This window comes from Diabrotica undecimpunctata, chromosome 3, assembly GCF_040954645.1.
Source record: "Diabrotica undecimpunctata isolate CICGRU chromosome 3, icDiaUnde3, whole genome shotgun sequence".
NCBI classification, from domain to species: domain Eukaryota; kingdom Metazoa; phylum Arthropoda; class Insecta; order Coleoptera; family Chrysomelidae; genus Diabrotica; species Diabrotica undecimpunctata.
In genome coordinates this window covers 109,718,046-109,731,734 of record NC_092805.1, presented here as the reverse complement: position 1 = coordinate 109,731,734, position 13,689 = coordinate 109,718,046, and the positions used below count along the sequence as shown (strand labels likewise).

Below are 13,689 nucleotides of genomic sequence, written 5' to 3'. Positions count from 1 at the left end.
CCCAAATAAATAGTTAATTCTAAACTTGGTTTTTATTGATTTAGGAACTTGGGGCCAAAATGATCCCTTCGGGCTTTCCAGGTAGGTATGCTAAGCCCGACTTTCTATTGTTAAAAACAACATTAGTACATGGACCTATATAGTTTTTAAAAGAAACTAATAGGACATATGTCGTTTTTACAGAAATACCGATATTTTAGTGCCACATATCGGAGATATGTGATGTTTTTGGGAGAAACGAATCTTTGGGGTGATAGGTTCAGTGTCTTTTACATGATGACGCCACAATCGCCTTTTCGTAAATTTTGGACTTATGTTGTTTCTAAAATAAACGCCTCAATTGTTATATATTATTTTTTTATACAAACTGTATTAACAAATATAGTCTGTATGAGTTTGTAAGTATTAAGTTTTGGTTCTAGAGATAACAGTGCCCTTATTTAACGAGACAGGACTTTCACGACTAGAGTTTTGTAATACTGCATTGTTTTTCGCATTTAGAAACCATGGATTTGCCTTTTGTGTCCTTTAGACTTCTGTCCGTTGGTCTGTCGGTACCATATAATCAGTACCGATATTGTAAGATATATAGTTTCATATAATGGTTTTTTCAAATGATTGTGTCCATTAAATTTTTATTATAATTAAGTTTAATTCTATTATGCTTACTATATTTAATTTTAATAGCTAATGCGTTAATTTTCTTCAGATGATTAAAAATAATTATATAGTGTTAATTATGAACATATTTTTCATAAAAAATATTTCTAGGGTCTTTTATTTAGTACCAATGAATGTCTAAGTCAACCAACAGATGTTGTAAGATTGTGGTTGCATGAATGTCAACGAGTTTATGGGGATAAATTAACTGAAGAGAAGGATATAGATGCTTTCTCAAAATTACAGCTAGATATTTTTAAGAAAAACTATGAGGTAATATATCTAATTTCTAATTATTTTACTTAATTTCTTCAAACAGGTTATATATACCTGCTTAGCAAAAGTTCCTATATGTATTGACATTTGTTTGTATGTATAGAAATGTTTACATGAATCACGTGCAAATCATGCCTGTATCACGAATTTGTAAATTTTAATTGGATATTTAACAATTTTATTTAATGATAAAGTTTTCACTGTCTGTCGTACATAATATTCATAAAAAAGAATTTAATTCGGAATTAAATTAAATCCTCGTCGCTGTCATTAGTGTCTGTGTCTGAGTTTGAGAATATAATATCTTCGATATCATAATCTGCACCTAGGTAATACATGGTTCTATGATAGCATGAAATAATGGCTGCTTTGAAATGAACTATTCCTCAATAATTTATTTTTACTTTGACCACAATTTTTATCATTCTTCTATGGAAATTTTCCAAACTCAAAAAAAATAACTTAGCCGATAAATTTCGAAAACAATTAAAAGTGAAATATACATTTCGTAAAGCAGAAAGACAAGGATAGAACTTCTACTTTGGAGTAGGTTTTATGGTAAACCATAAATGCCGCAGGTCGATATTGGGTTTCACTTCAGTCATTGAAATAATATGTATTATAAAATACGCTTAACAGGTTGGCTGCCAGTGTTTCCTATAGGACACATGCTAGACTTCCGCGAGAGGCCAGTGTTTCTTATAGGACACACCAGTCGACCATATATTGTTAGCCGGTGTTTCCTCTAGAATACACAGTTTGATGCATTTTACATTGTAGACGTGAAGTAGTGGCCCCAACGGATATCTCATGCGAATGGGTTGTGGATACTATGGGTTTTTTGGTGAATATTAAAAAAATAAAATATTAAATGAAAAAACATTTTATTTTCAAAAAATAACTAACCAATGATATTTATTAAAACACGTTAAACAAAACATTTTATTGCATCCGGTGTACATTGTTTGTACTTGAGTTGCAAATTTGATTTTTCCGTCAACCACAGTTCCTTTTTTGCCATTTTTTTTGTAGAATTCCGAACACCTTCCTTTAGTTTTTCGTGGTGGATCTCCAATCATTTTTTGAATTAATTTGTGTCCAGGCTTACGCGGATTTGGCGGTGGTAGTACATCAGTTGCGTATTTTTGCAATATAGAACGGATTACCTGTTCCCTAAGTCAGTAATTTTAAGGGACTTCTGCATTCTCAAATCATTATTGTTGTATAAAAAATGAGCAATAACGATGCTAATCCCCCATATAATTTCAAATAACAATTTTCTTGCCACAAATGAGCTGGTCAGATGACTTGAAGAAACACACAGGCCCGAAGTGGATACAAACTGCCTACAATAGTGAGACGTGGAAAAGGAAAAGGAGGTCTATGTCCAAAATTGGACAGCAAGGGCTGTATAGATAGATAGATAGAACAATTTTCTGTACCACTTGGTACAGCATCTCCATGCTGTACTATATGATGCCATTTGGTCGCTCAAATCGATGGAAGACTTTCCTGTGTTATAGTCAACTATACACTTGGGTTTGGTGATGTTACTTCCAGAACGTGTAGTCTTTTCTACAGTCTGTAATTCATAATCTTTTGTAGTAAGAACAGAAACAATTCTCTTATTCCTCCATTTCAAAATACTAATACCATCTTTACTCGTGCTGGCAGCAAATTCTCCCTTTTTTAGTTTTGCAGTAACAACATGGAGTGGCAGATATTTCCAATCGGGTCTAAGTGTACCAACTAAGTGGGTATTTCGGTTCAGCAGACGATATGCCAATGAAAGGCTAGTAAAGTAATTGTCCGTTTATAAAACTCTGCCTTCATCCAGAAGATCTTCAATGAGCTTCATTACTACACTCTCAGCAACGCCAACCTCTCCATTTTTTGACCTTCCACAGTATATTAACATATTCCAGGTGTATCCTTTGTCACAACACAACTTAAAAATTTTTATGCCATATTTGTGCCGTTTATTGGGTATATACTGTCGGAAGAGCAATCGTCCTTTCCATGGAATCAGACTTTCATCGATACAAATTTTTATTCCAGGCGTATAATTTTTTTGGAAACTGTTAATAAACATATTGTTAACGTTTCGTATTTTATATAGGCGGTCATTTTCTGGGGCTTTCGTGTTGTCCGATAAATGAAGCATTTTCAAAACGATTTTGAATCTGTTTCTGGACATAACAGACCTAGCTAGTGGGAAATTATATAAATTATCTGTTCGCCAATAGTCACGAAGAACTGGTACTTTCACCAATCCCATCCATCCAACAAGAGCAAGGAATCGATATATTTCCGCTTTATCAACTGGTCGCCATTCATGAAGTCTGGATCGCTGAGAGATATCTTGACCAGTCGTAAGTATTTGTGTGGCGTAAAGATTTGTTTATAAACTATTACACTAATTATGTCGTCAGTTAAGAATAGTTCGAAATATTCCAATGGTTCAACGTTTGCAAACATTGCTTTGTATATTTCTTTCAGACCACTTTTGTACTCTGCAATAAATTCAAACTGATTTGGATTATCTTCTTGACACATCTCCCAGACTATATTCTTTAGCTGATTTTCAACTAACTCTCTTTCGGTTAAAGCTGTTGATGTACATGGTTGATGGTTGTCATCCCTGAAGATTGGACTAGAAGCTAATGGAGGTACTTGTAGAGTCAATTCATGATCAGAATTTTCGTCGGAATACCCAATCGAATCTGAATCTGATTCGTCTGTCACACTTGGCATAAAATCAGGATCGTCATACGAATCGTCACTTGAAAATACCATTATTATTATTATTTGTTCACTACTATAGGTATAACTGTTTTTCTAAATAGGTAACTAAAGTTTCTTCTATCAGTATTTTTCTTCTTCTATCAGTATTTTCAATATGTTTCGCCATCTGAAACAAACAAAAAAGTTAGTGCACAATAATGGCATGTATCCTATAGGACACATTGGCCCCTACACCTATTGTTTTGAAAAAACTATCTGTATCCTATAATATACACGCTAAAAATGTCAATCAAAATAAAAAATAATCAAATTTCCAAATTCACGTTGACTTTATAAACACATAAGGTAATGTTTTCAAAAAAAACCAGTCCGTAAACATTAAAGTTTCATCATGTATTAGCTCTGGCAGTCAACCTGTTAAGGGGTAAATTTCATAATATTGTAATTATTAATATGCATGCCAAAACAGAAACAGCAGATTAACTATCCGATCAATTCTACGACCAACTACAACTATAAGAAAACGTTTCAAAGGGAGATGAAGTTATAGTCCTGGATGATATGAACGCCAAGTTGGGAAAAGAGCCAATATATGTAGAATTCTTTGGTAAGCATAGCTTACATGATATTAGCAGCAACAACGGTATAAGAGTGGTACAGTTGGCAATGGCAAATAACGCGAAATGGTTTGACCAAGATTTCCAACAATTAATAAATAGCAAAAATACAGCTAGACAGAAATGTCTACTTTGTAGATTCCCCCGATTGAATCCCCAGATTCCCCCGATTGAATAAAAGGGCGTATGAAGAACTAAAAAAGGATGCAAGGAGAATATGTAGAAAGAAAAAGAGAGAAATATTAAATAGAAAAATACAACCAATTTTAGGCTATAACAACAGAAAAGAGACTAGGAAATTTTACAAAAATACCAAGCGATACACTCAATGACATATGATAAGAACAAGAGTGTGCAAGAACAAAAACAGGGCAATTATCAGCGAGAAAGAAGAACTGATGAAAAGGTGGAAGGAGTATTTTCAAGAGCTCTTAAACCCAGAAAAAGACCAAAACAAAAATGAGAAATAATTCATCACACAGCAGAACAACACTACTTAGTTGAGGAGCCAACATTAAAAGAAACTATATACGTCATAAAACATCTGAAAAATAGCGCCTGGTACAGATGAAATAACTGCAGAACTGATAAAAAATGGTGGACATGTACTATGGAAGCGTATCCATAAACTAATTTACCGCATATGGACTCTAGAAGTCATCCCAGAAAATTTAAAGTAGAAATTATATTGGTAAAATAATTGGTAAATACCAATGTGGTTTTAGACCAAAGAGTTCAACGATATACGAAATATATATGTTAAGAGGTAAAATGTGCTGAATATAACATACCAATTTACAACTTCTATATTGAATTCAAACAGGCGTTTGATGGAGTAGATAGACAAAAAACAACTATCCATGTTAGGAATACCGAAAGAGTTAGTTTAAAGCAGGATCCAGACACGTTTAACATTTGATGTAATCTATCGTGTAATGTACTGTACTGTATACACGAATTCTGCATTTGGACGGCACTACAAGCATTACATGTAAAGGCGCGTACACATATGCGAGCAGAACTGTTCGCGAACCGTTTGTGAACGCTATATTCGGTAATTTGTACGACGGGACGGACCGCTTGCGATCTGTTCGTTCGTTGCTCGTCAGGAACCACGGCCTGTCGGTTTTTGAAACGAACACAAAGAATGTTCGCAGTTAAATTTCTACGGTGTTCGAGACTATAAATTGTTTCTGCTAAGTGTGCGATGAGATCATTCGGTTAAACAAAATTGCTGAACGAGCGCGGCTTATTCAAAAGTAACTAGAGAAATTAATAACAGATTTGATAATCTAAACAAAATACCGAAATATTTAGAATAACGAAGTAAATTAATTCTATGTTTGTTATTAGATACTTAGGGTATTGGATAGTCGAACATAAACATATTTTCAACGAACAGTTCTGCTCGCATATGTGTACCCACCTTAAAGCTCGCTGTGGGCGCTGTGGCGCTCGCCGTGATCCATCGGCTGTCGGTAAAAAACGTGAACACAAAGGCGCTCGCAGTACTCGTTTGGACGGTGTTCGCGACAATTGTATCGTGTGTATGTTCATGATGTGGAGTGAAGAACAATCACTTAAACTTATTAGTTTATATCAAGAAAACCCCGGTATTTGTGATCCAAAAAACGAGAATTATGTACTTTAAAAAAAATCTAAAAAAGATGCTTGAAGTGATATCACTTTTTATTTGGGAAGAGATGTAGAAGAATGAAAGAACAAAATAATCAGTTTACTTTCCTCACGTCGAAGGGAAAATGGAAAACTAAAAAAGAGTCAAAACAAAGTGTATTAAAGGCTAGTAAATGAATCTCCTTTTACCAAAAATCTTAATGTTAGTGCCAGTCTATCTTGCGGTGAAATTGCAGATCTATTGACAGTATCTTGTCTTGATATTTTAGATGCAATCTTTGTTCAGTTGCAATCAGTAGGCGACATCCGGATAAAGTTTTTATATTGGTCACTTATTTGCTGAGATTTTAGTTCCACAAGTAAAGTAGATCTTTTCTGATACAACTCAGTTTTCCATTATCGATGCATCGAACGTTTCTCCTGGTCTTCAGTTAATAAATACATACAAATAAAAGCAGCACCTGCTATCACGACCTCCCTATTCGGCATGTTCGTTGCAACTGAGTGGAAACCAAGATTCGTTACACGATTCGTGTGGACGTTCGTGTGACGTCCACAGTGTTAATGATAAATTACACGTAATCTTACATTATACGTTACACTCGTCTGGATCCGCTTTAACTAAAATGACTTTGGAAAATTCCAAAGCCATGGTGAGAATAGATGAAGATATGACAAAGGCATTTGATATTAAAAATAGACTTAGGCAAAGTGATGCCTTATCAACACTTTTTAATCTAACTTTGGGAGCTATTACCAGAAAACTAGATATGATCTGCTGTATTAATACAAGATCCACTCAAATATGCGCATATGTTGCCGTAATAAGTCGCAATAGAAGGGTATTAAGTGAAAAAGCTATAGATTTGAAATGAAAGGAAAACAAAATATATGTAGTGCACAAAGTGGAATCGATATGAGAATCTACAGGTAGAAAACCATACCTACGATTATGCCTCCACCTTTCCCTACCTAGGCTCAATAATAAATGACAGCAACAACGCCAGTCAAAAAATATAAGCACGGATTCTTAACGGTAATAAGTGCTTTTATGCATACAAAGACTTAATGAAAAGTAAGTTACTGAATCGTGAATCTAAGCTTATAATCTACAAAACAGTAATTGTAATACTGTAGACAGTAATAATCTACAAACCATTGTAGCGATGGTTCGTGGAGAGTAGAAATGAACTATGAGGATAAATTAATGCAGAGCGCAGATATCGTTAGATTTGTAAAGTCACAAAGACTAAATTGGCTTGATTTGATCACTTAATAAAAATGCCAGATCATTAAACTGTAAAAGTCCAGAGATGGAAACCCCAAGGAAATAGGACAAGAAGAGGTCCTGTAAAAGGTGGAAGACGATGTAGAGGAAGATCTTAAAACCATGAATATCAGGCATTGGCGTAGAAAAGTATACGACAGGGGAGAATGAAAGAACATTGTTTCAACATATTTTTTTATATATAATTTCGGTTTACAACGTTCTTCGACGTCTTCCGATTTCCAATCTCCATCTCATTCTATCGTTCCATAGATCGTCTTCCAGTTCTCTTTCTCTGATTTCTTTATCAACTCCTTCTCTCCAACTTCTTCTAGGCCTTCCTGGTCTTCGCCTACCTCTTGGTTGCCATTCAAGAATTTGTCTTGGTATTCTATTCTCCGGCATTCTTCTTACGTGTCCGTACCATCTGAGTTGTGTCGTTTTGATGTCATCAACAATATTATGTGTAACCTCCATGATTTCTCGGACTCTCTCGTTTGTTATTCTGTCGCGTCTGGAGATTCCCGCCGAGCGGCGCCAGAAGTCCATTTCTGTTGCTCTAAGCATTTTCTCTGTTCTGTCTTTTAGGGGCCACACTTCGCATCCATATGTTGTGATACTTTTTATTATGGTGTTGTATATTCTTCTTTTGTTGTCTTTAGAGATGTTTTTATCCCACAGTACGCTGTTTAGTAAGGCTATGCCTTTCCTTCCCTGTGTATTTCGTTCCTTAATGGCTGCATCTAATGTTCCGTCTTGAGTGATTTTTACTCCTAGGTATTTGTAGTTATCACATAGTTTGATCTCTTGATTTTCCTCTACGAGAAGGTTATGTTGATCTCCTCCGATACTCATGTACTCAGTTTTTTCCATATTCTCTTCCAAACCCCACTCTGTAAACTCTTCTAATAGTTTTCGCATCATGTAACTAAGGTCTTCAGAGTCCTGTGCGATGATGACCTGGTCATCTGCAAAGCACAGAGTGTACAAAGTTAAGTCTATTAGTGGTATGCCCATATTCGTACATTTTTTCTTCCATTTGTTGAGTGCTGCTTCGAGGTATATTTTGAATAATGTTGGGGATATACAGCATCCTTGTCTTAGTCCTTTAGTCACTTTGAATCCCGGTGTTATCAGATTTCCTGTTTTAATTCTTGTTGTTTGTTGGTAGTACAACGTTTTTACTGCTTCAATCAATTCTATATTTATATTTGTTTTCCCCAGTGCCTCCCATAATTTATCAAGCGGGATACTATCATATGCTTTCCTAAGGTCTACGAACGTCAGATGGACTTCTTGGCCACGATATTTTTTTAATCTGCATAATATAGTGGGAGTCTTAACACGTAATGTCCGTTATGTCTAATTATGGAATCATTAGCAAAATTTACATATTTGGGTTTATAAAATTCTATAATGGCACAAAGTTAAGGTCTAAGTATGATGGCAAAATAAGGAATATTTCTAGCTTTTAGCTAATGTATCATTTTACTGTTTCTAAAAGTACACTTTCATCACTATGATACTGTTGGGAGACAAAATTCGTATCATCATGGTAATCATCCGAATTTGTTTGGGACTTCCATCTCACATAAAATCCACCGACAAAACCTAAACAGTTACTACATTGGACACCACTACGTAAAAGGGAGAGAAGAAGACATAGACTAAGTTGAAGAAAAGGCATTGACAGAGAGATCATAGAAGCGGAAATAGACGTCAACTTGTGGGAAGACATATAAGAATTAAAATAGGAAATCGGAAGAAGTCGGAAAACATATTAACTCGATTGTATATATAGATAATTTTTTTCGATAAGATTAATCATTCGATTTCCATGTTAGTTTCTCAATATCGTTTTATAATTTTATAGTAAATACTTTTACAGAAAATGACAGTTCTTATTTTTTATATCTCTTATCTCTACCTCTTACCAAGATTAAGTGGTATGAACTAGAGTCACTTATATGCCGTCATTGCATGAAAAAAATATTTTATTAAAATGAATTATTGCAGGAAATTGACGAATCAATTGTTCTGGAAAAACCAAATATTTATTGTCATTTTGCTGGAGGAATTGGTGAACCTAAATACATGCCAGTAAAAAAGTGGATAAATTTAACAAAATTGCTAAACGAGGCTATGGCTAGCTATAACGATTTGGTAGCAGCAATGAATTTGGTTCTTTTCGAAGACGCAATGATGCACATATGCAGGTAAGGAAAATTCAATTTAACGTAAATGTCAAAATTTATATTTAACACTTTCACTGGTGATGTCACGCATGCGTGACCTTAAGTTATTTTGTCAGGTGCTGACGACATACTTGCGTGATATCTGCCCAGAAAAAATATAACATTTTAAATACAGCGTATGCAGCAGATGATTCAGATCTTGTTAGCGTGTTACTAAGGCACAAAGACTTTAAAATATAGAACAGAATGACGGTATTAGATGAATTATCGGTATTAGATACTAAGGTATTAGATAGACGGTATTAGATGAGTTATATATTACATGAATTCGGTTTCGCTAAGTAGAAATCGTTTGATTTCTCTTTTTGTTTTTACTTTAAAATATGTTTGTCGTTTTCAAAATTTCCCAATGAGGCGGCATTCAGCATTCGGGCATTCATTCGAGTAGGGGATGCAAATTAGCGCGGTCAAGTCGGACACGCGGTCAAATTTCAAATAATTTGAGAGGTGTGAGAAGGAAGCATAATTCCAAAGACGTTATTGAAAAAAAAAAACTAAAAAAAGTTGAGCGAATGTATTGTTACAGTGAAAGGTTGTTTGTTGGCATATTTATTTTGTTACGTTGCGTATATTTGGTTTATTAAAATGGCGGACTCGTACCAGGACCTTCGAAATGTAAAAAACGTCAACTACGGGTGAAAAATCCTAATAAGCTAAGTGAAAATGATGTTAGCTTTGTTATATGAATCTAGTGACGAGGAGGACTTAGTAATCTTTTTATTGGCAGTAACACTGATTCAGATTTAGAGGGCGTTTCTTCTAAATCCTAGGAGTATTCAGACGATGATAGAGAAAGTTTTTATGTTTTATGTGATAACAATATAATTTTTTTATTGGTACAGCAGATGACATGCAGATTCAAACCCAAGATGACGTTCCCAACGAAAACGAAACTGAGTTAGACCACTCATTTCCTGGCTGGACAAATATTCCTATGAATATGAAAGATTTTATATTTTAGAAAACAAATAAACTTTTGGTTCAACCAGGTGGCAATGAGCCAATCGATTATTTTAAAATGATATTTGATAACGACATTTTGGATTTAATCGTTAGTGATTCCAACTTGTATGCAGAAGAAGTATTTCTTTCTAAAATATACGAGAAAAATCAAGAATTACAAACTGGAAGCTACTTTCACGAGAAGAAATGTTACAATTTGTTGCACTATTGATTCACACTGAAACCATAAAATTAAATAGACTCAATGATTACTGGAAATCTCATCCATTATTTAGTTTGAAATGTTTTTCAGAGCATATAAGTAGGGATCATTATCATAATGAGGTGCTTACATTTTACTAGAAACCCGGTGCGCCCGACACGCATGCGTGACTTGATAATTCAATTTAGTACTAAAGCAATTATAAAGCTCAAAAAATTAAAATTTTTCAATAAAACTTCAATAAACTAAAGGAGTAAACAATATATCGACACGCATGCGTGTCAGCACCTGGCAAAAAAATTATACCTAGGTGCTAAAAATTAAATATATATATATATATATATATATATATATATATATATATATATATATATATATGCATAAAGTTGCTGCCTAAAATTGCAACTTCAAAAAAATTAAAAATAAGTAATCTAATTAAAATATTTAATTAGATTACTTATAATATTTTTTTATCTATTATTTGTTTTTAGAATTAACAGAATATTAGAATCTCCACGTGGAAGCGCATTACTAGTTGGAGTCGGAGGGAGCGGAAAACAATCTTTATCAAGATTGGCAGCATTTATATCATCTCTAGAAGTTGCTCAGATACAACTTAAAAAAGGATATGGAGTGCTGGACCTTAAAAAGGAACTATCCTCTTTATACCTGAAAAGTGGTTTAAAAAATGTTGGAATAATGTTTTTAATGACGGACGCGCAGGTAGATTAACCTGTAATAATAATAATTTTTTAGTATACTTGAATAATTTTTCAAAGCTATTTACATTTTAAATTTTTTGTTGGATATAAGCAACACTGTACACGGCTTTCCGTTTAAAACGTGTTCTAGGGTTTGCTTCCCGTTTCCTGCTGTTTTAACTTTTTTATGATCTCATCTATCACGAAATTGAAGGGAATTTGATTGTAGCTGTCTCCCTGTCTTATCTTTATCTATACAGATATCTTCTTAGTTAGCTGGTCTTCCGCTCTACAAATGTATGGTTTTTCCTGTTTATTTCTTTGATGACAGCTCGAATCCCGGGGTTCTATATTACTAGATCTTAATAGTTTAAGGACGTCTGCAAGTCTAATTATATCAAACGCCTTCGTAAGGTCCACGAAGCAGTCGAAGCACATGGAAGCAGTATTATTAATTACAATTGCCATTTCCTCTATCTGGCAGATAATGAATATGGCATCAACCGTTGACCTGTTTCGTCGGAAACCCTGTTTCATTACGTTTTTGTTTCGTGACGTTTATATCTTAGTCTTTTTATTGTTTCTGAAGAACTATATAAAGTTATAACAATTAAAAAAATATAATAATAAGACACAATTTTTAAAAATATTTAGTGCTTATCAGATATTTGATTTTTGATCATTTATGTATATTCTAGGTTCCCAACGAACAGTTTCTTGTATTAATTAATGATATGCTAGCCTCCGGAGAAATTCCAGACATGTTTCCAGATGATGAAATCGAAAATATCATAGCCGGCGTTCGTAATGAAGTAAAAGGAGCTGGAATGTTGGATACACGAGAAAATTGCTGGAAATTTTTCATAGATCGTGTAAGAAGACAATTAAAAGTGGTACTTTGTTTCTCTCCAGTAGGTTCTACTCTTCGAATTAGAGCCAGAAAGTTTCCGTCATTAATTAATTGTACACAAGTCAACTGGTTTCATGAATGGCCACAAGAAGCGTTGGTATCTGTTGCTTTACGATTCTTGGAGGATATTGATGTTTTACCAGTAAGTTTCATAAATTTTATTTATTGTCTTTATATCTAACTATTATCCATATAATTTGTAGCCTATGTAATATAAGATAGTTCGCTGCGTAAGTAGGTAATAATAAAATACATCACAGTTATCAAGGTAGGTATCATTCTAAACCTGCTGCAACGGTAACTGTAAATTATTGAACTGTCAACAATCACACCACAATAATTAAGTTTTGAAGATATACTTCTATACGCGCGCTCCACGTTGGAAATTTGTATGGGAGTGAATCTGTGAAATAATTACATATGTAAGATAATGAGTAAGAGAGAGACAGAAGATATATTTTCTCTCTCTTCCTCTCTCGAATATAAAAGTGTTCCTTTTGTATATATAATTTAATATTATAGATATTATATAAAGATATATATACATATAATTATACATATAATAAAATATTTATTAATATTATTATTTATGTGATATGTTTTGTATTATTTATTAAATGTTCATAATCATATTAGTCTTTTGTATTTCAAAATAATAATCTCAATAAATCACTGTATGATCCAGAACTGTCAATTTTGAAATACGTTTGTGTCATTTCCTCGGTAGTATAGTATTATACCACCTGTCACGCGGGAGACCGGGGTTCGATTCCCAGTCGGGGAGGACTTTTTTATTAATTATTACATTATTGTCATTTTTAAATACTTATGGATATTGCATTTTAATTTGTAATGTATTATTATATGAAATTATGTTGCACTGTATTGTAGTGTATTTTTTTATGTATATTATTGTCATTTTTAAATACTTATGAATATTGCATTTTAATTTGTATTGTATTATTATAATAATAAAATAAACAATAAATTTTACTGCAGAGTATGTGTAAAAAAAATTTTGCATTCAACCCCTTTCATACATATATGAAAATAAAAATATACATTTTCATCAAAATATTGATTCAATCCTTCATTGTGAGTAAGTTGTTATTAATTTTGTTTCTCTTTCTGCTATGTCTTACCTATAGAATTACATATGTAATGATTGTGCAGATTGACTCCCAAATAAATTTGTAAGGGCGAATGCGTGTATAGAAGTGTAACTTCCACCGGCAGTCCCACTGGACTGCCACACCTGTTTTTTTTTCTGCCAAATGTTATTTAAATAACAATATCCAACCCAGAAAAATATATTAAATAACATGTTAAAAAAAAACGAATCATCATCAAAGCAAAAAAGACAAGGCAAAATAATAATCCTTTGAAGCATAGATATCGTAAACAAAACTTAAAAAATAAGAAAAATGTGGACAATGAGTTTTACTTTTATTAAATACA

The 13,689-nt window shown here is 33.4% G+C and overlaps 1 protein-coding gene across 1 annotated transcript in view; it reads left to right on the top strand.

The window, feature by feature from the left end:
* Dhc93AB (Dynein heavy chain at 93AB) overlaps positions 1-13,689 on the top strand; it is a 295,262-nt gene that overhangs the window by 164,132 nt on the left and 117,441 nt on the right. Inside the window, exons 29-32 of the mRNA XM_072526597.1 lie at positions 772-933; positions 9,217-9,416; positions 11,112-11,343; positions 12,020-12,373. Coding sequence (XP_072382698.1) covers positions 772-933; positions 9,217-9,416; positions 11,112-11,343; positions 12,020-12,373 — 948 coding nt within the window. The remainder of the gene's footprint in view (positions 1-771; positions 934-9,216; positions 9,417-11,111; positions 11,344-12,019; positions 12,374-13,689) is intronic.